Source organism: Athalia rosae, chromosome 2, assembly GCF_917208135.1.
Source record: "Athalia rosae chromosome 2, iyAthRosa1.1, whole genome shotgun sequence".
Classification (NCBI taxonomy): domain Eukaryota; kingdom Metazoa; phylum Arthropoda; class Insecta; order Hymenoptera; family Athaliidae; genus Athalia; species Athalia rosae.
In genome coordinates this window covers 6,484,320-6,512,063 of record NC_064027.1, presented here as the reverse complement: position 1 = coordinate 6,512,063, position 27,744 = coordinate 6,484,320, and the positions used below count along the sequence as shown (strand labels likewise).

The 27,744-nt window shown below is 43.2% G+C and overlaps 1 protein-coding gene across 9 annotated transcripts; it reads right to left on the bottom strand.

Annotated features, from left to right (window-relative positions):
- Positions 1-46: 46 nt before the first annotated feature.
- LOC105684650 (focal adhesion kinase 1) lies at positions 47-27,719 on the bottom strand. 9 transcript variants are annotated; one of them, XM_048650607.1, is made up of 22 exons: positions 27,300-27,719; positions 26,922-27,055; positions 10,641-10,774; positions 10,249-10,556; positions 9,987-10,136; positions 9,706-9,894; positions 9,528-9,608; positions 9,197-9,419; positions 9,058-9,093; positions 8,843-8,977; positions 8,582-8,764; positions 8,273-8,489; positions 7,991-8,181; positions 7,669-7,873; positions 7,513-7,592; positions 5,619-7,441; positions 4,341-4,484; positions 3,989-4,138; positions 3,622-3,721; positions 3,294-3,525; positions 2,926-3,211; positions 47-2,763 (listed from the first exon to the last, which is right to left on the bottom strand). In XM_048650607.1, exons 3-22 carry the CDS (start codon positions 10,762-10,764, stop codon positions 2,434-2,436), a joined length of 5,187 nt encoding a protein of 1,728 aa, XP_048506564.1. In that variant the 5' UTR covers positions 10,765-10,774; positions 26,922-27,055; positions 27,300-27,719; the 3' UTR covers positions 47-2,433. The 9 variants fall into 9 exon arrangements, with proteins under 9 accessions (XP_048506564.1, XP_020707165.2, XP_020707167.2 ...); XM_020851506.2 differs by lacking the exon at positions 26,922-27,055 and adding an exon at positions 12,501-13,114; XM_020851508.2 differs by lacking the exons at positions 26,922-27,055; positions 27,300-27,719 and adding exons at positions 12,501-13,114; positions 19,189-20,221.
- Positions 27,720-27,744: the final 25 nt, after the last annotated feature.

Below are 27,744 nucleotides of genomic sequence, written 5' to 3'. Positions count from 1 at the left end.
ATCTAAAAAATTAAGGGGACAGTGCGATATTTTATAACATGAAAAATAAGTAAAATGTCTTTTTATATATGATGAAAAATATACATTTGAACTCGAAAAAATTGTGAGCTTATGGACACGAGTTTTCATACTCTCAGGGATATTACATTATTTTCATCCACACTGCATCGAGCTACAATCGCTTCCCACGAATTTTAATTAATCTTTTTTTTTTATATATACAATGCAACTAATCATGTGATTACTTCGTTATCGTACCTTGATGCAGTGTTATGTGTTATATAATAGAACAACAAATGATGTCAGTTTCTCGTTTCAATTTGGTACCCTTACAATTTTTATACTATGTACTACAATTGTACCATTTTTGAACACTAACATCAGCTTAGACCTTTCGATTTTTACAAGAAACATATGTAATAATGATCATTCATTCTCTAAGTAACTTTAATAATTGTAATAATTATAAATATTGCAGTAATAATAGCTATGTACTATTCACTTCATCAGTACAAATGAATTCTAATTGTCGTTCGAATACACCTTACAGTCAGAAAATATAATCTACTAAATGCACGATACGTTTGTCTAGTATTCAGCTTTGACTGTCAATTACGTTCAATAAGAAAAGAACGGATCGCAATAAGAATAATAATTTTTTTGCGTTATGCGTAGTATTGAAAGAACATAAAGTTTAATCGCTCTTTACTGCTTTCTTATTCACGACACATCGATAAACCTAATTGGTGCATACACGAGAAGCTTAAATGAAAAGCTCGACGAATTATGGATCAATGCCTGAAGATAATCTAGTTTACAAGATTTTTAATAGGTAGTTAAAAGACTCTAAGATTGGGTAGCCTTGGTTCAATTCCTTCTTAGCATTTAAACAACTCTTTCCTCCAGCTTAAAATCAATGAGAGTATTTTTAGAAATTTACTTTTTTTTTCTCCACGTTGCTTTGACAGAGATTGGGATTTTTGTATTTCTACATATTATCAGCGTACGACTTATTAAAGATTCATGTACAACTGAAAAATATGCAAGCATAAAAATTTGAAAGCCTTGCAACACGAATGCATATTCTGTTTGGCACTTGATTATCAAGTTAACAATCATATAAAGTTGCATATTATAATAATAATCTACTCGCTTTTGCCAGTTTTCCTCAATACTGTTATCGAGGCAAAATTTAGCAATAGCAAACCTTTTGATTATATGATAACAGAATTGTGCAATTCAGGTAATGAGGAATTTCCATGTTAATTCGAACAGGAAAAGAAACACAAGTTTTTGTAAAAATACGCTTCTACTGGGAAATATTTTGAAAATCAGGCTTATCTCGTACAAACTTTGTTCCGAAATGCAAAATATTCATCTAATCAACATTCAATTCTACTTACAATTTATCATCAATCTCTTTATATGGAGAAGTTTTGTAGAAAACTGACTTAAAAAAAAAATGTAAAATTGTAAAATTTATGAGACTGAGTTTTCATGTGCAGCCAAGATGACTGACTTTTTTTAATCTGTATGAATATCCTTAATTTTCCTATGCATACCTAAAGTACAATAGACCTACCTATAGTCTGGCTAGAATCAACTGGCGACTTTTGCTTGTGCATTATAATATTTCTAGGTATACAAACCTGGGATAGCTACAAAGAGCTAATTTTACTATGCGTCTCATTGAGCCATGTTTGTTTGCTGATTTTATTGATCATAATATGCTTTCACATAAAACCCTAAAGATAGTCACATGCATCTGGACTAATGTTTCTGGATTTTTTCAAATTCCCAAACAAGCCTATGCACAAAAAAAAAAAAAATAAAAAAATAACATGATTTCGCTTATTGAGAAGAGCTGCACCATATGTATTGTGATTTTTAGTCATATCGATCAGAGCCAACAGTAAACAATAATTTGATACATAATTGGATAATTTCCAGTCTGGCTACCTCTGTTTGGAATGTCTAAAAATCAGCAATAGTAGAAACATAGTGAAATGAATTGTCACAGTCATTGACGACTAACCTGTACGTGATATTATAAGAACAAATATTCACGATAATTTCAAAACTTTGGAGTTGCAAGTTTGATATCAGTACACAGCTATGATTAAATTCGTCTGTTGACAAATCTTCTTAATCTACAACTAATAAATACTGTCCTGTCTATAAGTACGCTGGGACAAAAATCTTGTATTGAAAAGTGTAAAAGAGCTAAAAAGCAGAACTACTAATCACATCCGTAAATGCTATCCAAGGGACATAAACTGAGAAGTTATCGCCATTCGACCACCTACACGTAAAATCTGTTTGCTACGTTATTTATCGCAAGAAATTGAATCATATTTCTTGTATCTCTATGTTGCATAACTTTACAGCCTTCAAGAGAATTGGTTGATGCCCGCTTCGATCTGAGTTGTGTTGTTAGCTATCATTTGGTGGCGTTTCATTGGCTGTTTTACTTTTAGCTGTAAAGACGGAAGAATTTTGGCTGGCGATGTTAGTTGTACCCACATGACCTGGATGTATTACAGGAGTAATTGACTGTACAATGTTACAGGAGACGGGAACTGGTGGGGGACGATTTGCTGGGTTACTGGAGGGACCCTTATTACATGACAGAGACGGCCTTTTTCTTTCTAAGCTATTGGTTGCCATTTGTCTTCTTGCCGTCGAATTTCGTTCCAAACTATTTGTGACCATTTGATCCCTTCGCTCTAAAGTAGACATGCAGCTAACATCAGATTGACCATCCTAAAAATAAAGTGAGGTATCTATTAATTTTCCCGTCAATCTAGGAACACTTCATTTATCCACATAATACTGCATGATTATATACAGTGTATAAGTACCAAACAATTCTCTACTCCTCTGAATCGAAATCTTTTAATGAGGTACAAGAGTGAAATTTTATACCTGAAATGTTCTTTCAACTGATTGGCCCATTCTGTGCAATAGGTCTCCGCTTTGGCTTTGCCTAAACATTGATCCATGCCTTTCGCTTGATTGACTTCTCCTTAATAACTCTCCAGATTGGCTGGAATGAAATTTGTTTTCTATTGATGGTTCAGGTGTAATACTTGTTTCAGTTTTCTGACAAATCTGGTTATCCACGTAAGGGTAGCGAATTCGTATAGAATCGATGACATCCAAGAGGTTCTTAGCATCCATTGCCAGTATATGTGCTGCTGATAACATTCCTCTGAAAATTATTTGATAGATAATCATTGCATCAACATGCATCGGATAAACTGGCATAAAAGAATTTTCTTTGAAATTCCTACTTTCTATATTCTGCATCTAATGTGGTGGCACTGTAACTTTGGGCTAATTTCATAGCAGAAACAAGTTCCGCCATATCCTTGCTGAGAACTTTGTGCGCCATTTCCACTTCACGATGAGCAGATGCAGGTAGAATTTCAATTAGCGAATCCACAGATGTTAGCAAAGCTCGCAGTTCGACACCCACCTTTCTCACTAACTCCAGGTACTGTTCAGCTTTACTTTGCTGCACTCCTATAATGTCAATAATGAAGATAAATTTGAGAGTTTCTGTAGATAAGACACAAATTGAATTTGAATTAGAATTTGAAGAAAAATTTATGCTTGTACCTTGGGAAAGAGACATAACAGCTCTAACGACACTCGTTGTACAGTCATACACCTTGTCATTGGTCCTATCAAGGTCAGCAGTAGGTGTTGGTTCCATTTTCTGCAAATAAGATGTCGCAATGTCATGGCTCAAGATTGTAACATTTTCGATCAAAACTGGATAACAGTCACGTTTCTATCAATTCAAATACAGCATCTATACAATGCAAAAGATTTTCTTCTGGAATGTTATTTTTATTTTTATGTTAATTGGACTAATTTTCAACTAATTATAGCCAAAGCTGTTGTATATTGTTAGTACATGCAATAAAGCTCGTTATTATTATATCAATGTAATATTAGCTACTAATTTAATATCATTCATCACCTTGACAATGATAACTTTATCGGAACCCTTGTCTGAACCAAGGGAACCTGTATTGATCGGAGTGGCTTCATTGCTGGGTGACTGGGTGACCGATCGAGGTGCTAAAGGACTTCCACTTTCATCACCGCTTGTAGCGATTGAAAGTCGTTTCTGAAAGCGTTGACAAAAAAAGCTAGCATGGTATTGGCGAAAAATAATAATTGATCGAAAAATAAGCAACAATGGCAAGGGCCATAGAGTTGTGCTTTTTACAGAGATTAAAAAAATTGCGATCAGAGAACATTTTAATGCGAGATAATTACTGTGGTTTCATCTTTTGTTAAAAACTGAAAATAACGAATATGCATAATACCTCCTCCCTGGCAAGCCAACGGCTATCTTCTTCAGACTGGCGTTGCTGTTCTAACAACCGTTGCTCAAGTAATTTCTGTTCATCGTCCACGCTGTGACTGAATATATCATTAGTACTCTCACAGATCTGAGATTGTGCATTTCGCTGAAAAAAAAATCATTGAAAAAATTAATGGAATCATTGGATCTGTCAAGTATATCTTGTTGATCTATGTCTATGATTGCAAGAAATATATATATAAACAAAGGATTGGAGAATTGATGATTTAACATTGTGTTTTCACCCACAATTGACTGAATTCACAATTATAAATGGTGGGCATATTCCAGAATAATGATCATTGGGGGTATCAAAACCTTGAATTCTTTTTTAATAGCCCAATTTAGAAGTCAAGCTCTACTTTGATGGCACTCAGATATCAAGATCATTAAAGGTTGCCACGTTTTGTTCAAACAATAATTTAAATGATTTAATTACTTAGGAAACATGCATTCTAGATTTTGGTCAATTGGAAACGATTTTCTGTTGGATAATTGAAATTTTTAACCAGGAAATATCTCGATTACTCTCAACTAACAGATAAATTATGTATGTTTCATGTGACCAAAGAAGGTCGTGAGATATAATACACTTTTGTAAAGAGGTGGACATGCAAACAGTAAAACATTGCAACGGAACATTCTTCATGCTTAAACCAACCTACTACAATGCAGCCAAATTTACCCTGCAAAATCAATTAAAACCAAATCAGTAGTGGAAAGGTGCTAATACAAGGCCTGCACTAACAATGTAATAGAAACTCGGTGCGACCGGATTCGACAGTACAGAGTTTGATGTCAGAGGAAGACCGATGCAAGTCACGGTGATATCATATCTAGAATAAAACAATATTGTAGAGCCAGGTGGATTTTAAGTGATAATTTTTGGTACTGGATCAGTAGCTAGGATTCGAAGAAATCCTTAAATATCAAATAGTTGGTTGTTTGAATATCACACTCATGAACCGGTGATCCATAGCTATCGTTGCTAAGTAGAGAAAATATCTCCCAGAGAGCTAAACCATGTATGTCTCCAGGTACGCACGTTAGTTGCATAGCTAAGAACGAAACGAAGTGTGTAAAATTGTGTGCATTCAACATTGGACTCAAAATTATATACCAGTATTGCGACAAATGATAATACAGTGTTCAATTTGAAATAAAAAACCAAAGATATGTATGCACGTATTGTTGCATTCCCGCAAAATGCAATCGTCATTCCTAAGAGCCATTATCAAACCTGATCTTGTTGGCTTTCCTCCGTCGCCGGACTGGTAGAGGAAACTGTGCTGTCGCTAACGGCTGACGACACCAAGGAACTAGACAAAGTACTGTCCGTTGAACGGGTCAACTGTTCATCATTTTTATTAGGTGTAAACGTCGTTATCTTTGCTATTCCGATCGCCAATGAGGGGGGAGCATTCGATCTCGGTACTGCAGTCGCTAATTGGGGCTGTACTGCAGTATGTTGATGAGAGACGTTCACCCCTGTTGCAACTTGGGTATGTTGACTTGTGTGCGACGATACAGGATTAGAGGTAGAAAATTGTCCCTGCGCTACCTGGCCTTTGATAGTGACTGATGCCATTTGTGGTTGACTACCGGAATTATTATCGCCTATATTTGGATATGATTGAACAGGGCGCGAAGGGGTTGCATGTTGATTTGGTTGACTGTGTACAGAATATGCTTGCCCGAAGCATTGTGCTTGCGCGACATTTGTGGGAGTCGCGTGAGCGGTATAAATAGGATTCGGACCGTTCATTTGACTTTGTTGATCAAACTGGTGATTTTGGGAGTAAACGATATACTGACCCTGGGAATTTTGTCTTTGAAAGTTCTGGGCAGACTGACCCTGACTCTGACCTCGGACTACATAAATAGGTGGTCTCGTCTGCGCAATATTCGAGTATAATTGTTGCTGATCTTGTTGATGATTCTGAGGGTAAAACGATTGTGGCTGAAAGTTATGCCCTGGAGTAGGACTATACATTATATTACTCCTTGCATTTGCATTTTGCATATGCGAAACGCTAGGAGGTGTTGATGACTTAGGGCTCACACATTGGCTCTGTACTGCAGCTCTAGCACGGAATTTCATTACTGGCCCATAAAGGCACTCCGCGTTCGAAATGGGAACGGCTGTACTCGACGATATGGCATTACGAGGGTAGCAAATACCACCACCAACACTACTACCACCACTCACATTCTGACCACTGGGAAAAGATTGACCACCGCAGGAATTACCGAATTGATTCGCTGAGGTTTGGGGTGGAGGCGTGCTACAATTTTGGCCGTACGATATCTGTTCGGTAGTCGCACTTCCGTGATTGCCGGTGCCGTCACTGAAGTTACTACCGACACTTGGACTTTGACTAAGGTTTCCCACAATCGCGGAGCTCTGCGTAAAGTTAACAACCGGTCCGTAAATCTCGCCGCAGGCACCAGGAGCTGGTGATGAAGAAGATGAAGACGAAGATATCGGGATTGGATTTGAGGAGACGAGTTTTTGCACAGGGGAATACAGGTCACCAGTAATACTGCCAACTAATTTCGAACTAACGGAATATAAATTTTGGGTATCCTTGACCTGATGCTTTCTACCCGCAGATGGAGATTGGGTCTGCGTAACCATACCAGACTCCGACATTGTTAAGCTAGATAATAGTGGGGAAATCGTATCTATGCTACTATCGAGAGAGTCAACGTCTTCAAGGGTCGTTGTATCGAGGGAATGGTTCTCGTTATAAGAAGGGAGTGGCGTTTCAGAGGAGGCATGTTGGTCGAGAGCAAAGGGCAGGTCAGTAGCGATTGTAGTTGTCAGAGCTTGATCCTCATCTTGGAATTGAACAGCGAGGGTATTGAATGGGGATGCGGGGGTCGTGTAGACGGAGGGACATACCCCCCGAGATTGGTTATCCTTCAGAAGCTGCGCGAGGACCTCTGGACTCTGGGCAACGATGTACGTAGAGACGGGAGCGATTGAGCTCATGCCAGGACCAGATTCACTTGGATTCTGAGGCTGCCGTGATGGTTTCGGTGGCGGAGCCTCGTCAGCACCTGTAATCGACCATATGGAATTAAATTTTCAGACAAAAGTCTTTCTTTGGAAAAATGGCAATTCAACATACCCCAAGACATAGCTTGTACTCTTCTATTCTCTCGCCTCATCGTCTCTTGTTGTTGGTGCTTCTCTTCTCGTAGAATTTCACTAAATATAACAGATAGTATTAGATTTAGTGATTTGTCAATTTAAGCTATAATACTAGCTTTGAAAGACATCTTACTGCAGGTTTTCTCGTATATCTTTAAACGTCGGTCGTTTGCTGGGCTCGTAGCTCCAGCACTGAGACATGAGGGAATACAGACGCGGAGGGCAGTGGTTTGGGAGTGCAAGTCGCTCACCGTTTTCCAATTTCCGTATCACCTCGTTATTCCGTACATTTTGGAATGGCTTGACGCCCAGCATCAAGATTTCCCACATGCAAACACCTACAGTCGTAAATAATTGTGATATGACGGAATATATTTCTTGAATACATATTCGCTACAACCCTGCTGATTTTTCAACCCCTCTTAGATTCTCTGGAATGTAGTTCATTTACTCACCGAACATCCATACGTCCGAAGAGGTAGTAAATCGACGGAAGTTGATGCTCTCTGGAGCCATCCACTTTATCGGTAACTTGCACTTGCTAGCGGTATAGTAACTCTGATCTTCGACCCACCTACTTAGACCAAAGTCCGCTAACTTGACGCAGCTGTTTGACGATACCAAGACGTTTCTTGCAGCTATGTCTCTGCATGCGACGAAAAACAAGAGCAACATAGTTATGAAATTTAGTCTTTGCAGAAGTACACAAAAATAGTCTAATCGACCAGATCACTTACCTGTGTACAAATTTCTTACTCTCGAGGTAGGAAAGAGCCGTGCTTAACTGAAATGTGTAGAGAAGTAGAGTGGCGAGGTCGAGTCTGTGCTTGTTGGACTGAAGATAAGCGCGCATTTCCCCAAGCCTTGCGAGTTCCATCACTAGCCATATTGGTGCCTCGGAGCAGACGCCTATCAGCCGTATAATGTGTGGATGCTCGAACTGCTGCATTGTATCTGATCGTGAAATGGGGAGAAATGAGCAGTTAGAGGAGCCACTCGTCGTTCTATTAATGAAATTACCTATAACAAATGTTTGCAAAACTTACATGCTTCCTCGAGAAACTTTTCCGCTGTCGCAAGGTCAGCGTCTACTTTGCAAGTTTTCACCGCCACAGGGACCACCTGGCCATCGCGACCCCGGTAGGATCCTTTGTGAACATTACCAAATTGTCCTTCTCCTATGATCTCTGCCAACTCCACTTGGTTCCTAACAATCTCGTAGTCCCGAGCTATAATGAGTTAAAAAAATTGCTGCGATTTTTAATATATGTACAGAGTGAATAGAGAAAAATAATGGCGTAACTTACTAGCTGGCGTCGAGTAATCCCCCTCCTCATCGACGATCTCTGCGTAGTCTTCGGAGAGAATAGTCCCCGTCTTACCACCAGCGTTTTTTTCCGGGCTATCTGTCGCATCGTGTCGATACTTTGGGGGATGAGCATCTGAAAACGTAAGATAAGTAATACGTAAACGATTGAGGACCAGGACGTCTGGAAACTCCCTCAGATATTGCGCTACAAACCTTTGCAAGGGCAGGGATAATTCTTCCAGGAAGCAGCTTGTAAGCGAATGAGAAACATTAAATAAGAGAGCGCTATACAGCCGTGTACCAATGCGTTCGAATCTTCATAGAGGGTTTGTGAAAGGAATAAATGACGTACCTTTTCTGTTCCACAAAGACGTATTGCTCCCTGTGGTAAGCCGACAGTATCCGTCGATCAGATCCGCGAGACTCTCAGCTTGGTCCAAGCTCGAGCAAGTTATACTGAGAGTTTCTGCAGCCCCCGCAACCCTAAGCTTGATACAAGCTTTTGCATGCTCCTTACAATCTGAGACCAAAGTTTGAATCGTTTGGATCTGCGAGAACTCTGCCATCCTTGTCGGCTGTAAGAAAAGTGGTTACGTAGTTCGTATAATATGGTAATCCGAATGACGCGGATACAATATCTAAAGTGAGGGGGTGCGTGTTTAACATATAAAATTACGACTCACCACAGTTCCACCTCGATGTGCCATGTAGGAAATTCCCAAGTCGGGTCCGATGACTAGTTCAACTGGTATAGACCAACTCGACTAAAAATGACGAAAGTTGGGCAGAATTATATCAGCCGCGCGCCAAAATTGAGGTAGCGCTATGAATTTTCATGATACGTGACACAACGTGACTCACCCCAAGCGCGCATATAAATCTCTCCTGATCAAATCTGTAGTAGGATCGTAGAAGGTCGAAGAATTTGAACATGCATTCCAGCTCCGAGAGAGCGGCTACTTTTTTGAAATGCGTTTGAATCAGTTTCCGGAGTGCCTTCGGCTTCATACCATTCAAGACAGTTCGTGGAAGAAACTTGTGAAGTCCTACCTGCGGCGATTGTGAATAAAAATGCGGAGGTGAAATAATGGATCGAGTCACTAACGCGCGAAGAACGAAAATTTCAATAGAAGCGAGCTTACTTCTCTCTCCAGGTATTCCAGGTTGCTTTTCTTGTCTAGGGCAATCTGCGGCATGTCTTTAAAGAAGTACCTAATTTCGAGACAGCATAATTGCACAGCCACATCCTGATCTAGGGTAGCGTGAGTAGCGCTCAAGTAATCATTTCGCACCTTGAATTACGAGATACGTGTCATACGGAAATGAGATTAAAGCCGAGCGTTGCATAACTCCGTGAGTCATTAAAGGAGTATATTTGAATAATAACCTGTAACACAATCCTACCTGATCATAGTAGTAGTAAAACGTGACCTTGTCCTTTTCGTAGAGGTCATTGAGATTCTGCGGTAGATACCGCACCCTCAATTCGTACCTCCATTCGCTGTGGGGATGTTTGCGTTCATATTTCTCCTGAACTTGGTACATCGTCGTGTCCTGATGTAGCCAATAGCTTTCACCAGAACCTGGATGGTGCAATCTCATCGCGTAGAGATGACGATATTGTCTGGAACCTACCGCGAGCCGACTAGTCACCAGAGAAATTATCCCCCTGACGTCGATCGCATCTCCAAATTTCACGACGTTAAAGCCACCTAATAAAATTCATGTTCAAATCGAACCAGAATTGTTTCGTGAGGATGAGATACAAAAAAAAACAAAAAACGAATTCCACACACCGTTCGGAAGGTGGACCTTAAGCGTTGCTTTGTCCATTGGGGTAGGCGAGCCGTGCGGCGGGGTGCCCCGTCCACTTCCACCACCAGATTGGACGCCGACGCCCCCATCACTTCCAGCGCTCATCCCCTCATGGCTGAAACAAAAATTTTTCCGTTTCAGGAAACGCGGCTGTGCTATTTCTCAGTATTTTTTCTAAGATCAACATCCCGAGAGCCGCTGCCTGCGAACATCGGATAAGAATTCTTGTCTGGTCCACGCGGCACATTTTTAGATACCATACATATTATAGTACCAATGATGCGAGCAGGTCGTCCTGTGTAATAAGGTTGCGCCTTGAACCGAGCGTATCTCCAATACTTCCGCAGTCGAGATAGGAGAATAAGCTGAGCGAAAAGGGCTATTTTTGACAACGATATCTCCCAGTTTTCGAGCACAGACATCCGGATTCCGGGTGACCCATCCCATGACGTTGTCGCGGTTCACGGAGCTTTATCTTCAAATAAAACCGAACCCGACAACCCAATCTGAATTGATAGGAAACGTTTTCCCTGATCTTCGAGCGTACCCACAACGTTTGAATATACCTATATCGCGTTGCCAAAGCGACAAACACCGCGACCTACCCCCAGAACATTCTCGTCGGTTGAATCGGAATACCTAGAGTCACAACAGAGCCAATGAGGGACATCGGCCTACCCATTGTAAGCTGAGCCACTGCCAAAGACCTAGAACTTAGATATTCAAACGATCTGTCCTTGAAGCTCAACAAGTGCAAGCACTAAGGGATGTTCAAATTGAAATTCTTGTGCTCAGTTTCATCGATCGAATATTTATTGAATCAAGCTGCACTTATATACAGATTATATAATACTCAAGTGCAGTGGAAAATTGTATAGTATTATGTACGGTATTATTAACGAGATTCATTGCGTGACAAGGGTAGTTCGACAAAGCTTGCAGTCGAAAGTTGATCGAAGGGAAGAACGTCATCGTAGCGCAAGCGGTACGATGAAAGTTCGTGACTTGAATTGTAGCCCCTATTAAACCGAGACGACCTTCGTGAGGCGATGGCCTTCTCGGAGGTCACGTGACTCGGAGCGGTGCATCGGTGTATGACGTTACGCGTTTATGCGCGTGCCGTTACCGCATTCACATCATAAGTATAGTCGCGGATATGCGGGATCGAGTGTTTGAAACCAAAAGAAAGAACGAACGTAATGGAAAAAAACCCATTCGCCAGTTGGCAGCTGAGCTGACAGCCACGCGATCGTTTTTCCACTCGTCTGTATCAAGGGTGTCTGAGTATCTTCGGGTTCCGGGAGCAAAAACGCTGCATATCGCTACGACGATCTCCGATGCAGCCCGCGGTAGAAACGATAATACCTAGATGTATATAGCTTCGAAAAGAGAAACATTGATCGACGAATCGTACGATGCAGTAGCCGTACCACCCTTGCGGCTGGCAACCCCCTAACAAACTCGCCCCAAACCCGATCTATGACCTCTGCACCGACAGCCCCCCTGCAGTCTTCGGAAGAACTGCACGGACTGTGCTACCTATACGGTGGCTATATTACCGCTATGGGATCCATGCAGCGTGCGCTTCACTCTTATTCACGCGTGATCGTGTGGGGTGAGTTTGTTCGCCGGCTTTGTTGCAGCCACTCGAAGTTTTTGTAATGGTAATCGCTGTATGTAGCTATAGGTTATACCCCTTTTGAAATACTGCAGCCGCATTCGTCGCACACCCTTTTTTTTTTCGTTAGTACACAGTCAGGATTTGGGGAGAAATTATATCGCGCGGTGATTTAATTTTGGAATGAATTATTGCGACTGACGTTACATACAATGATACTTACTCGGAGGTTTCGAGATACTGGAAGACCCGATAAACGGGACGTCGATACATGAAGAGGTGACCTTCGACGCGCTCCACCATCATCCTAAGCCGTCTTCATCCGAACGGCTGACCTCGATGTGGTCTCCTCACTTTGGTTTCACCCCCTTGTTAATCTTATTCCGTTTTTCCGAAACTTTTTATCCCTTTTCTAGTCTTCCACTTTTCTTTCTCCCAAAGTTTTCAGCACCGATTCATACCGCACCGTTAGCATACATGGCGAGCACACATACGTAGGTATGTACACATTAAAGAATTCAGGTTTCTATTGGACGGTTTCAATTATGTTATCGATCAACATCTCACCGCGGCAGTATTCCGCAGTAACAATAGTAACCACTCCATTATCTCCGACTCGTCGGCAAACACACAATGGACAAAGTTTTTCAACAGTTGCACAAATATGGTTTTTTTTTCTTTCCTAGACACAATCACCTTACAACAACCGTCGATTACAGTCCGTTACACATGGGCATACGTCGCACAAGTTTCAACCGTATAAGTTTGTGGCTACGAGAAACCACTCGGACGTTTGTCATTCACACTAGAATTATTTCCAGAAAAATCATTTCGAATCTGTAGAAAAAAAAAACTGATGTATGAAGGAGACGGCACTCGCGGTACGTGTCGCACTTATCAGAGTTAGAATTGAAAAGAGACGAGGTGATAATTATACGTTGAACAAAATAAATTGACGCTAAGGATAATGAATTGCAAATTCGTGCATGCCGGACGCTGCGCTAACCGCGAATTTCCTCACGTCTGTCTCGAACGAATTTCATACACTCGCGAACACGCACAACGGTGTAGGGGTATAAGATGTGTGAGATACGATCCACGCGTTATCCCGCTTCGCGTTGTAAGCAATCGGCGTTATCGAACGTCCGGTATACGAGAAATCGTTGGCGTTGATGCGATGAAAGTGAAAAGCGAGACGAAAGGAAAAAAATAAAGGAGTGTAAAGAAGGATCAAAAATCCTCTGATATAGAGACACAGGGACACAACCACCTAGCAACAGCGTTGCGGCGGAAGCGAAACGGGGTTGAAATATATGTACAGGACAGTACAGGAGTCGCGCGTGCGGAGCAAGAGCCGCTATGTTGGGTGCGGCAGTCTGCGCCGCGACGTCGGGCGTCCGTCGCTCCCTGCCTTCTCCCTTCTTCGTTACGTTTCTGGCCACCCATCCCTCCAACCCCCTCCGCAGAAGCGGGTGAATTGTGACGCGGCGCCGACACAAAGTGTATATGTTGTATATACCTATAGGTACCATACCTAGATATATTTTATGTACACCCATCTTTGATTTAGATTTTACAAAGTTCCACTTGACGGCGACGAATGCGTCTTCCCCTACCGATAACAACGCGACTATTATTTCTCGAGTTTCCTAGAGCGCGGAGCGCGATTGCGGAAATGTGGAACTGCAATACGAATAAACGCGAGGTTATATGTATGTACATACCTTCAACTTCGTTAGTTCTATTCATTCGAGTGCATTGAATATAACTGAAAATCATCCGATGCGAAATGCATCGGCTGGTATAATAAAAGCGAGGGAGATGCGAGAGAACGCGTTTCAGAATAGAATATATATTCGAAAAAAGGGGACTGTAATTATAGAGAAGAAAAGAATAGTAGCCAATTGTACGGGATAATCCTAGCGCATAGCAATACCGACTTATAGAAATAAGTGTAGCGGAATAACCCACTCCTGCTGCCGGTGCTAAGAGGTAGTATAATAATTTCTGCGCTGGGCATGTTATACTTTACTTACGTCGTGTTATAACAGCCAGGCATATCGTGCACATATACGCGGGCCTCCGTACGATACGCACACCTTTACGCATATAATTAACGCTCGGTAGACATGCAAAGGGGAATCTCCCACCCCGTGCGATGCACATAAGAGTGAATATCCGAGGAGGAATGAATAAATTTATCCCCACAAAGCGCTTCGCTGTGTATTAGTCATGTATAGATATTGTACGTATGTATACTATGGAGAAATGAAAACGTACGTATAGCTCGGGCGCGGTGTGCAATACGAATTAGCTATCTCTGCAGCAAGTTTACGTTAATTAAATAACGCATACGTACGGAGATTATCGTGTAATATACGTGCGCAATGTGGAAACCTTAGCTCGTGTACTTTTGTTCACCGGAAGACGATCGCAGACGTAATTCCTTATAACTACAGTCGCTGCCCTCGGTCATGATTCCAGTCCTCGTTGTTGCAAAAGGGTCGACGTGCGCTACACCACGTACACCGTATGGTATGCGTCGTTAATTTTCGCTCGTTCGATCGTCGATCGACGCAGGGCTTCCCTGCGACATTTTGTACCCGTTATATCGCTCCGTTGCGGGAAATCGACACGCGTCAGCTGTCGCGTCGGGTTCGTCACTACTCTGATTCAATGAGCAAAGTAATCGTTGCGAGATAGGCGATAAGTTGTGCCGTTTCTTGCGGCATATAGCGAGCAAAATAAGAGCGAGGAGGGTCGCAGCAGACAGCGTGGCCAGAAGCTTCAGCCCCACCGCGCCGGGTGCCGCGTACGGTTACGCAATATGAGAAAACCTCCGAGAGGTCTTCCCTCCTAGCCGCTGACTCGGTCCTTTGGACTCTATAAACTCGATGTTGTTAGCCCCGCGCTGAGTCGAGCCATCTGCTGGCCTGCGCTGTGTCTGCACTGCTCGCGATGAGGTCGTCGCGCGATGAGTATATTTTTAAAACGATGTAGATGACTGACGTTGCCGCGTCATTCGCGCGATTGAAATAACCGACGATTGCCCCTATGACGCCGAATGAATTAATCGGCGCTTAATTCGGTGTTCCGATTTCCGTTGAAAACGGTCGACTGTGGAATCGAAACACGGGACCGACGAGGGGTGAGCTACCTGCCGAGCTGACCACGTGGTGCATAACGAGAAGAAGGGCTTCCCAGCGATCGTGCGAACCTGCTTCTGGTTTCGGCGCTAGACAGCCAGATCACCGTTGAGGGGAGAATCTATTCCTAGCGATTCGTCTGGACGACCTGGAAAATCGATGCGACGCTGCAGTACCACCGGAATTACGGAGTCTACCACCTCCTATCCTGCAGCCCCCGCCGGCGTTCGCTCCCGCTCTGACTCTATAACTGACCCCGACTGACCTCGAACGATGCAGCTCGCTATACGCACCGCGTCAACCACACTGCACTGCACATCATGTTTACGCGAAAGAAAATTTCTCACCCCTTTCTCTCTCTCTTTACGGATATGAGTACGGTAGATACAGCACTTAAATGTCCCCTGGGAGAAAAGTGGATCTGTATGGAGAAAAAAAAACTTCAACCCTCGCGGTGTACACGCTACGAAACTGAAAAAACCAAATCGATGCTCGCGGCGGACAGGTCAACTCATTCGTCAGCTCACTCATTGAAATTTCGGTTCAGACTAGAGATTTCTCGGACGGTCGAGAAAAAGGAAAATTCAGTTTGCACCGTAGAAGGTGTTCGCGCGACGATGGAAATCCATCGCGCTAATGACGGCGAAATGATGCTGGTCTACGTGACGGCGTCGACACCTGCGGCCTGATGATTATTCGTAAGGCATAGTCACGGTGCCGCTAAAGGGTGGCCGAATAAGGAAGCGTACGATACAGAGAGGCGTATAATCGTCGACAGATATCGAGGGAATGCACGACGGAGGCTCGAAAAACTTGCTAAAAAAAATTCACGCCGCGTTCGGCACGCGCCCCGCCGAATTTTCTATCGCGTATTATTATCATTACACGCGTCGAATATATATACTCGGTTTTCTCAAACAGCCACAGGTTGTGAAAATTTTGCAAATCGTCGGCGATTCGATGCACGGGCAAATCTATGTACGTACATATACGTACGACGCAACGATCATCGACGGATATCACGCTGAGCTTTTTTTCATCGTCAACTATAACGAGGCAAGTTGTTCGCTTTTACTGCCGGATGTGAAATTGCGGTCTGTTCGACGATAGCGAGTAACAACACCGTTTCCAACTTGCAAGTATCTCAACAATAACGGAGTTTATATAAAAATAACGATTCGAGGCCACGCGCTGCAGGGATAAGATTCGCGAGCATTCGCAAGTTTGCCCATTGCACACGCATGTCTATAACGCACGATATGTACGTTATGCGCATATGCAATGTCCACGGCATCATAGCTGTGTATACAGATAGATAGGACATACGAATATATACGCGTACGTGAAGCGATGGTATATAAACATAATATATAATACATATAGTTGGAGGCTATATCCTTGTATTACATGCGCTACCGTTATAACGGCATAACGTCATATATTCTAGCTGTATAACTGATTAAATTATCGATACGTACGTACGCACGCATTTACGCACATCTTCAACGTGATACATAACGTGTACATTTCAATTTCGAAATAGAAAAAAGACAATGATAAAAAAAAACTATCGCATCAAATCAATGCGTATCGGCAGGTGTCTGTATCGACGCGAGGAAATTCGGTGCCGTGGATACAGCTGATCTTTGTACGTGTTTTATATTTGTTTAGAGTTGAGTCGCAGGCGAGAGAATTTTACTATAAGATTGCGGCGCGTTAGTACGACGTGTAGTGGAATAACGGTTAAGCAGATCAGAATACTCTTCGGGGGTGGTTTTGGTACCGATTTAGACACAATCTGATGGGCGGGAGGGCACGGCCATATGTACGTACGTACGGTACGTACGTACGTGTACGTGTACGTCACGCAACAGCGCGGCGCCGCGACGCGCACCGACGTCTCAACAAAACTAACTGCACGAGGGAATCACCTTATGTACGTACGTACGTAAGTACCTCTTCGCAAACAGAAATTAGATACCCGTAATTGGATCGGAGATAAAAGAATGAAAATGAAAAAAAATAAAATAAAATAAAATAAAATAAAAATTCCAACCGCGCGATGCATAAACGAGCTAACCACGGAATCTTCTCATCCGCTTTACACGCACTGACTCATTTTCAATGAAAATTATAATATGTATATATATAATTAAACGCGAATGCTCGATCTTCCCAGAGCTTTATTGTCAGACAGATGTATGCATGTACGTACATAAATGACCCTGGTTTCCCACGTTCAGAAACATCAGAGTTCGCGGCTATATATACATAGATACATATGTATATAAAAGGTACGTGTAAAGCTGGATTATATGTGCAGGACGACGTGAAACCCTGGTGCATATGTACGACGTTGTATGTACATACGTCTATATACCGCATATTATAAAGGCGGATGTCAAAGGTTAGGCGGGCGTCGTTCGGAAGGACCAGCGAGCGGGCGGTGCACATCGCGGTACGAGGTATTCCTGCAATTGTGATACTTATCCCGGCGCGCTGAAACGGCCGGATCGCACGACAATAAAATATAGCCACGATTTTTCGTTCGTTTTATTGTACTTTGTCAAATCGCAATCCCGTCGTAGGACGTGGACGAGGATCGAGGATCGAGTAAAGCGTGTCGCGATCATCCCGCGCCCCGACGGGTACAGCCGGTGCATATAATAAGAAACGATGACGAGCCCGTTAAGAAGTGCGGTACATACACACCGTTCGCGTGAAGCCACGCGCGCGTCGTCGCGTCGTTCCTTTCGTTGTGTGTTCGAATGTACGCGGGGACGCGTAGAGAAGCGCGTTAGTTTATAAATAGCTAGACATAGGGTCGTTGGTCGTTGTACAGACTCGCGGTCGCTCGGAGGGAAAGGAGGGTGATGGAAAAAGGAGGATTACATTATAAAAGGAGGAGAAGGAGTCGCGGGGAGTAAACGAGTAGGTGACTTCTCGTTCCATTCACCTGCGCGTCAAGTGCGAATGCGCCTCCGTCGTATATTTCGCGTTATCTCCTCCGATCTTCGCGAGTCCAGATATATCCGTTCGCCGCTCGACGACGCGGTTGTCATTGTTGTCCATCGCACGCGCTGACCGGGACAAGGCGGGAAGTCGAGTCCGACGGTCCTTCCGGCTTTTCCGCGCCTATACCTCTACGCCGCGCCACCGACGTCTAATTATATATACACGTATATTATGTGACTTATGGACTGCAACTCGGAAATGTCCCGCTCCAGGTGTATGTAGGGAAATTCGCGAGAGGTCGTCGACTGTTGCGGATATATCGTTATTGCATACGTATATGTATGGATATTTCTACGCGGGGAGCCGTGTATGCGGAATAGCGGGCAGACTCCAAAGTAACCCCCTGTGCTTATATATATATGTATAATGCGGACTAAACGAAGATCGATAACGAAATCCTGCTGCACGTTGAAACGTCCGACGACGATCAGTTGTCTACTTGAATCGCGAATACAACGAGAATATATCGTAACGTTGATCAATACGTGTACGACTGCAGAACTTTCCCACATTAATTTACGTCGTACAAAAACTGAATTGGAAGCGACGCGGAGTCGGTGCAACGCCGTGAACTTGTGCGAAATTGAAGTAGACTTGATGAAAAAAATTAAGGAGATAAAAAAAATAAACTATGGAAAAAAGGAGCATAAATTAAAAGACGAGAGAAACGCTGCTATCGTGACGGTGCGACATAATGGGCGTTATACGACATATGTAGACACATCGTTATGATGTAATATATACACTAACCGTACAATAACGCGCCGTATATACGTACGTATACGCGAGTGCGTGTCCTATAAAGTCTTTGACAAGGAGAATGTAATTGTTCGGTGATGATGAAAAATAAATTAACGAATGAATGGATGGATGAATAATTCACGATAAGGCGTATCGTTAAAAACTTCTCCAAAAATATTCCACCAATGAAAAAAAAAAGCACCAACCGCAGAAGCGACAGAACTCGTAAGCCACTGAAATTGTGCAAAATTAAACGCAAGTTGTACAAGGATGAATTTATACATTTAATTCCATTTATCAGTCCATCCGGTCGACCGAATGATATTAAGAAAACAACTCGTGTCTCTCTTTTATATTAATTTATATACTCGATGTCGTCACACCCATGTATATATGTATATTATAAAGTACATGAAACTCGTAAAGTATACAATGCGCCGAGGGTGTGGACTTCGCTCGTCCGTCCGTTCGTTCGTTCGTTCATCCGCCTTCAAAGTGCGAACGCGAGTCCGGCAGACGAACAACTAACTATCTACCGCGGGGACACGACGATGGAACCGAAAGGATGACGACGACGACGATGCCGGCGGCAGCACCCCCTGCATGTGGTGCGCATCGCGCATTCACGCCCCACCCTTCGTGACAACCCGTCTGCAGGACGAGTAACAACGCCAATGGTATATACGTATGTATGTATATGGGCTGTGTAATAGCTGAAGGTACCAGCTACGATAGTTACCGAAGAGAGGCCGTCGAACGCAATGGCAAAATTCACTTTTCACGTGATTTTCATAATGATCAAAAATGCCGATCCTGCGGTACGCTATACGATGTCCACAGCACACATGGGTATTCCAGGCGCGGTCTCGTCGTAATCAGATTTTCACACAAAGTCGTGTAGTTAACTAACTAATTGTAAGTGCCCCCAAGTTGACGCGAGATTACTAATAGATAAGGTGCAGGGCACATGGGTATAGGTATATACGCCGCAGAGAAATTAGGTTAATGAGCTGAAAGAACAATGGGTACCCTGCAGTGGTTACTGCTCGTTGGTGTAATTAGAATATTTTTACCGTTGCAGAGCGACGCATTTGGTTTTCTCGTTACCAGCCCCCGTCACAAACCCCCGAAGGCTGACCTTACAATTACAATTAACGGTACGGCCACCCGACTGGGGCGTTTTTTTTCCTACGGAGTTTAGGGTGAAAATGAAACGGGGAAAAGGGTGAACTGCGCCGAATGGCAATGGCACGCGATCTGTGCGAGTTTCTGAACGTACCGGCGTGCAGCGGGCTGCGTTTCGGTCGTTTCTTCTGATTTCAAATATCACCCAGGTGCGCGCACGAGTTCAGTTTTTTCACAAAGGAGGGCTGAATCTTATTCGTCCATCTATGGACTCGATATGTAGGTGAAAATTGTATTTTGTTTCAATCACGCATCGAATTTCGGGCTTAGTCGAGACTTGGTATTAATATATTAGGGTCCTTATACCTCATTCTATTATAAAGACTATACAGAGTTTGATAGTAATTTTATAAGCTCACATAACAACTCGTACATTATATATCTAAACTCGCGTGCGTGGGGCAAATGTATGCGGTTATCGTTGATGGGAAGAGGGGAAAATAATTTAAAATTCTTGGCCAGGAGTGCGTCGTTTGAATATCGATCCGAAGACGTGTCCGCGTAACTCATACACCGCGACCCCGCGGGGCGCGTCATCGTTTAGAAGCTGACGATCGGTAAAAATTATAATCCAACGATTAAATATAAATTCTTACACATGAACTTCTACTTTGCCCCTGACCGTCGACGTGATTCAGCTGTAAAGATACGACGGTCGCATCTACGGTTCGCATGTCATTAGGTATATATCGGTAATTAACATCATCTTAATCGATGGTCGTTTCATCCGACCAATTTGTCGGGCCCAAGTTTCAAATTTCTGAACAAAAATAATTCCACAATGCGGCTCTGACGCATACGATCGGAGGTTGCAGCTTCCGGAACATCGTGCTTGGATGCGTTGCTTCGGATATTGTACACAAAATTCATGCAAGGAATGACCGATGGAAAGAAAGAAGGGACTGAAAGAGGACGAAGAGGACGAAGAGGACACGCGTGACACGCGACGCGACGACAAAACGATACGAAGGCAACGGACTACCGGGCGATCGTCCGCCCAGCGGCAGCATAGTCCGTTTCGATAGTCCGTAAGTCAAATATAAGTTTATACCTACCATTGTCACGTCAACTGACACCAGTGCTGCGGAGAGACCGACGACGGTTTCTCTCATAATAGCCTCTCTCCGCAATGAATCATATTTGTAAACGGACGCCTACGCTGTTGTCGCATCATTCTTCGTGGCGATGCGCGATCGTCATAGACTAAAGTCCTTCTCGTGTACTACCGTACTTACGTTTCACGCACGTTTCATATGAATTACACGCAGGGAATCACAATTTGTAAATACAAATTACACACCACTGATACGGTATGTTGAGAATCTCGGCGATTGCTCGTTTTCATCGTCTCGAATCGAGTCAAGTGATATTTTCTTCTAGATTTCAGTATCGTGTGTATACTACAATTTTTTACCGCGCTGCCGAGTATGAAGTTAATTTGAATATAACGTGGGCGAATATACGCACATCGTACCTTAATGGATTACTCGGAAAATTTTTTACATACCTCCCATTTTGCACGTGGCTGTACGGGATGAGCGACGTACAACGTCGACGGATTGGAATTTAAGTAGTGCGCGAACGACGATTACAGCTGAAAAAATTGTTTCCCAGTTTTCAGGGATTGAAGGTTACATAATTGCGTGTGGACAATTTTTTTCGTTCGAACGAACGCATCTGCCGCTTTTGGGTCCCTGAAAATCGGGTACATTACATCGAGTCAACGGTATAAATGCGTGGGCGCCGCACGTTGCAGGTTTCCCGTTCCTCCGACATCGAAATATTTTTTTATATAAAGAAACTCAAACGTTCGTTTCACCGAGAAATCGCTTTCTCCGATATCTACACGAATATAGGTATACAGCTGAAGGCATGCAAACGTTGACATCTGCCCGCCATGTATACCGCGATACGGATATATAATAAGATAAAGTCTTGAAATTTATTCATTTAATGCAGCTATAAATATACGAGGTAATTACAAAAGTATAACGTAATGCGCGGCGCGGCGCGGTGCTGTAATTTTCAGCAATTACAATCCGCGCGTTTCATTTGGCACGAATTAACGCACCTGTCGCCTATTTACCTGTACGCGCACACGAGTCGCGGTCTCATTTGATCCGAGCGTGGAGCAGCAGCGGCAAACGACATCGGAAACATTGTATTGCTGCAGTTTCTCAATCATCGCAAGCTCGGTCAAGTGGCGGGCAATCAAATTAAAGTGGCTGAGTGAAGAGAACGTGCCCATATAACTTGGAGTTTTATACCCTGATACGACCTACCGGTTATACCAGGTAAAAGGAAAAGGAGAAAGAGAAGAAGGAAGAGGAAGAGAAAAGGGAAAAAGAATCTACGCGTGTAAAGTTAGCACGGGGATAAGATAAAGGACGTGTGTTAACTCCGGGCTATATGAATACATGTATGCGTATCTGAAAAGATAAACATTACAAAGGCTAATACGGGAGGTGCACGTAAGCAGGTTTTCATTTTTTTAATATCTTTTTGTCATTTTCTTCTCTCCTTAAACTTGAACTTCCTTTATGGCTAGCTGGCAGTCGACGACTCTCGTGTGAATGAAGATAGAAAAGCTAGTTTCGTTCCGCGTTCGTTTGAACAGCCTTCGTCGGGATGAGCGGCTTATCATCGGTAGCCGACCGGGATTTCCTCGCCTCTTACACACCGCACGATGAACTACTTTTTCGCCCAAAGTATAAGCGCGGAAAAAATCACTTCCAAGTTTTACGCATCCGACGATTAATTTTTAATCCCGCTTAGGCTTCGTAGACTCCACTCATTTTCAATGGATTAGTTTTTCATCCCTTAATACGACTGAGTACCATATTTGCTCGACTCAAACGGCGGCAGCTGATCCGCCGTGAGCGCACCACCTATGTCGTCCTCGTGCAGTGTAAAGGACGAAGAAGGTGATTACCAGTCCTTCGCGCGACGAAAGAATTTTCTCTACAAAAAACGACAGGGTAATTTTCTTTTCTTATTCATTCAATCGCATTATTTCCTCCTTGGAGATCAAAATATTATACGTAACCATCAAACCGGTTAGCAGATATTTGATTCCGGTTTATTATGAAATTAAAAGGAAGTGAGGACATTGGACGAGAAGTCCTTACGATACATGTTTTCTCCAAAACGTTACATTACGCGACGAAGACAAAGACATCGTATATTATTTAATTTCGATAAAATTCAGAAGTCGGACGTCGCAGCTTGCGGAATAATAGAAATCGGATCGGAGTTCAGAGTGACGCAATCAGAGAAAATGTCAACGCGACGGAGGAGTCTTCGCGATATCTCGACGGGGCAGCGAAGAGTAGGTAGTTTTATGCTATAGAATTCGTGGTTAGAGAAAAAAATAACTGCGAATGAAACGTGTACGTGGGTATCACATGATATATACGATATTTCGAATAACCGATCGTTTCTTCGACGAAGAAGCGGCTATAGCGACGATTTTTTAAATTATACACCTCGTCAAATTTGTTCTTTTTCTTTTCTTCTATCTCAGATGCGTTCAATACCGACCATAACTTTCACGGTTATAAGTCTTATGTGTACACATTAATATGTTCGTTGAAATGAACGCCGGCGTCGTATCGATCCCCTCGATATAACATAGTTTGGAGACCCTACCTCGACGAAGGTCCGCAGGTCGGAAGGTATTTAAGTTCCCCTGCTTCTTCATATAAGGGATCAAAATTGAAAGCAGGGTCGCTTTTGGCTCGATTGAAAATAGCTCCAGGCTTAGAAACTACGAGAGGACTTGACACACATTTTCCTCAAAGATATCACCTGGCGCACAATTTTCCCGCACATTTACACGTCGTCTACGTGTATTCGCGAAACGGTCGTGCGCTCGTACTTATATCATAGGTACCGTACGTACGTACGTACATGTATGATTTTGTCGCAACGGGTGTCGTTGCGGCGCGTCGCTCGGTGCCCCAATCTGTGGGGTCAATTTGTGAGGAAATTTATTTTATTGGATATATACTTGTGTGATCGAATAACTGACTCGGTTGTCTGTGCACCGCTCGTGCGACGGCGCCGATCTTTCGATCGTTTACGGCGTTGTTTCGTACGAGCGATGATCACAATTTGGAGCTGTATACGGGGACGACAAAGAGGCAAACCTTCGTAATCAGTTCCAGCGCATGTATATGTATTATATACACGGGTGTAATGCTCGAATTTAAGTCCAGCTGCTGCCGCTGCCGTTTCAGCACTAATTTTTTAATCCATCCACGCGGCAGACGCTTCAAATACCTCTACGTGGTTTGAAACTGAATCCATATAGCCAACGGGCATCCATTGCTCGCGGAATATCGATGCCTGATTCGGGATACATTTCGCCGATGAGAAAACGTTGTATAGCTGATGCAAATATATGGTTATCATTATACCGTAGTATATCCCTTCGAAAACCGGCTTTTCTTTTTTCACCGAAACATCGGGGTAACAGCGTGACTGACGGGTTGACACCAACACTGCAAAAGTTGGAAACTGTATAATGGAGATTTTTCCACCGCTCGCGTCTACCCACCGCGCGGTGATTGGCACGTAACAATTACCCTCCACGGCCTTGGTATTTCCAGTCTTCTTGATGCTCCGCTCCCCGATACAGTAGTTGATCCGCGCGATCGTTTCCGATAGTAAATTTGAATACGTAAAACCGTGAGCTGCATACGGAGATACGTCGAGTGATGAGAGCGCACTCGAGTTATAAGCAGGTGACGCATATGATACCTAGCTGCACGGCACACGTGACATCGGTGCGGTTGAATCGGTATGCAGACATTCGCTCGTATAATATTCTTGCTTATTTGATAACAATGTCCATCGTCGTACAGTGTGAGTTCTATACGAACTCTTCGAGTTATATTTCATAGCTCGGTATTATGAGAGATACCCAATACGCGTCGGCAATTGGTTAGTTAGCTGCATTGCATGATGTTCTTTGCAGGGGTTGGTCGCCCAATTGACCCCCCACTCAAAAACGACTCGAGAATCAGTCGAGTGAATTCCGGAACGTATATACTTCTTCGTGCAAGAGGCGAAAACATCGCGCGAATTATTCAGATTTCCTCCCACGCAACGTCGACGTTCGTTATCTCGAGATGCTTCGAGTTCTCGAAGTTTGAACGAAGACAATTTTCTCCAAGGATTGAGTACGTGTCGTGAAAAATGTCAAATTATGTGCGATGCCGACATTTTCATCCATCGTTCGCCGTAATTCGATCTTTTACAAAATAATCGAAGACTCTGCTTCATCATATTATTTGCGCTAAGGTCAAGAAGTTTGACCTGGTATGAAAATTCTATGGCGTAGTTTAATCACGAAAGCAGCTAGGAGATAGTCTAGGAGTGAAAATATACCGCATCGTATGACATAGGGGAGGTTTTAAAACGCGACGATGGCTCTTCTTCGTATAAAACACACTCGACCTTCTTTCAGATCCGCTTTGAGTCGTCGACAAAGATGGACCAAAAACGGAGCACGTGCATATGCATCATGTGCAACGACCCAGCGTAGAATATAGCGGGTCTTATGTGGGGGGGCATTACTTATTGTCTCACGCTTACGTGACGTATACTAAGGATATGTGTTGCAGCACATAATGCTCATATATACATTAAAATCTACCGCATCAGCGAATATACCGCATAACACGTAACGTAACGAACTACAGAGTCGTTAGAGAAATGGCGAACCGTATACGCGCACACGTGTGATTTTTTTTTTCTTTTAAAGAAATGTTCCTCAATTTATTTAGTTGTACAAAAGAATTCTCAGAGTAGTTCGTTTGGCGCCAATTCATTCGTCAACAGTTGGCAAAATTTTGCCGAAGACAAAACAAAATATATATGTATATTCAACAACGCGTTTCTTAATTACGTATAGATAATAATTTCTCCTTGCATTGCAGTTGGCTTTCAATACCAGTGTAAGAATTCTCAGAATGCCTGAACACGAGCGCAAGTTTTCTCATCAGTTATATATCAAGGCCTGATTATATCACATCGTTTGTTCGATCAGTTTTCGACTCGGATTACACGCGATACCTAATCATCCGAAGGTGGGAAATTTATGCGACGTACACCGTTCGTTTCACTATCGTTAGCCTTGCGATCGGTAACTATTGGATGATATAATAATGATAATCCTGCACGTAGAGGTATCTTAATTCAGGTATCATCGTCGGATTGGATTTAACGAACAGTGACGATCGGGTCTCTGACTATGTAAATTTATTCTCAGAGCTAACCGACGAACGATCATTCCGATGATAAATTCGTACAACTTCAGGTGAATTTGGTGGAGCAAAAATCATCGCACAGGTAGGAGTTGTGGCGATCGATTGCGAAATTGATGGAAATCATTGTATTCACTATGCATAAATAAGCAGAGACGATTTCGTCCCACGTTCGGATCCACGCTAAGAACACGGGTATAATTCTTCCAGTTTGTATCTTACATCGTACAACTACAACGTTCGAATACAGGTGGTTCATACGGAAGGTTAAAAATCGATGAGACTTACGTCAAGGAGTGACAATGAATGGCAGGGGGATGATGACCGGGTCAGAGGATCTCGACGTTCGTACTCCAGGGGAGCGATCCACCGTTGGTATCAACTTGTTAATTCGTGCATCATACTTGGAGGTGTTGTGTGACCTGTATAACTTGAAGAATTATGTAACCGAGGATTGGCATAATAATCTGGGCCCGAGTATTCGCGGCGTGTTGAATGGGAGAGAATCAAAGATGGTGGACTCCGTATCAAGTCTTGCACTGTCAAACGAGGGCTGTGTTTAAGCTATTTGAAGTAGCGGTGGTCGACATTATTAGGCAAATTTGACCACCCCTGAGCTTAGATCATTGTTCGAGCTACGGATAAAAAATGAAGAATTTCACTCACAGTTAAAACGTCGGCCGGGTACTTCCCTGGAAAAGTTCGGTGATCCAGATGCAGCCCAACTCTCCAAGAGACGACACCAGTTATTCCGATATGAAAAGGAATATTTAATTCACTCAGATATATGATCGAACTGAGGTCTACCGTGGGTTAGAATTCTCGTAATCGCACTTAGCTACACGCCACTTTATAAACGACGATCACCGCGCGTATTGAACTCCGTTCGCTAATATTTCGCGACTTCTGACCGCGGATCGGTCTCACCGTAGTACGGCTCGAGTGGTCACAGTTTAAGACAGCACTGATCAGTTGTCGTAAACACTTGCCGCCATATTTCCTGGGATCTGTCAAGAATGGGACGCTAACGTCATCTCTTGGCAAAAGGAGCAACCCGAGAATACTTTTTACGTACCCTGTCAGCGTTGACTGATGATTGGTGGTCCGCTGC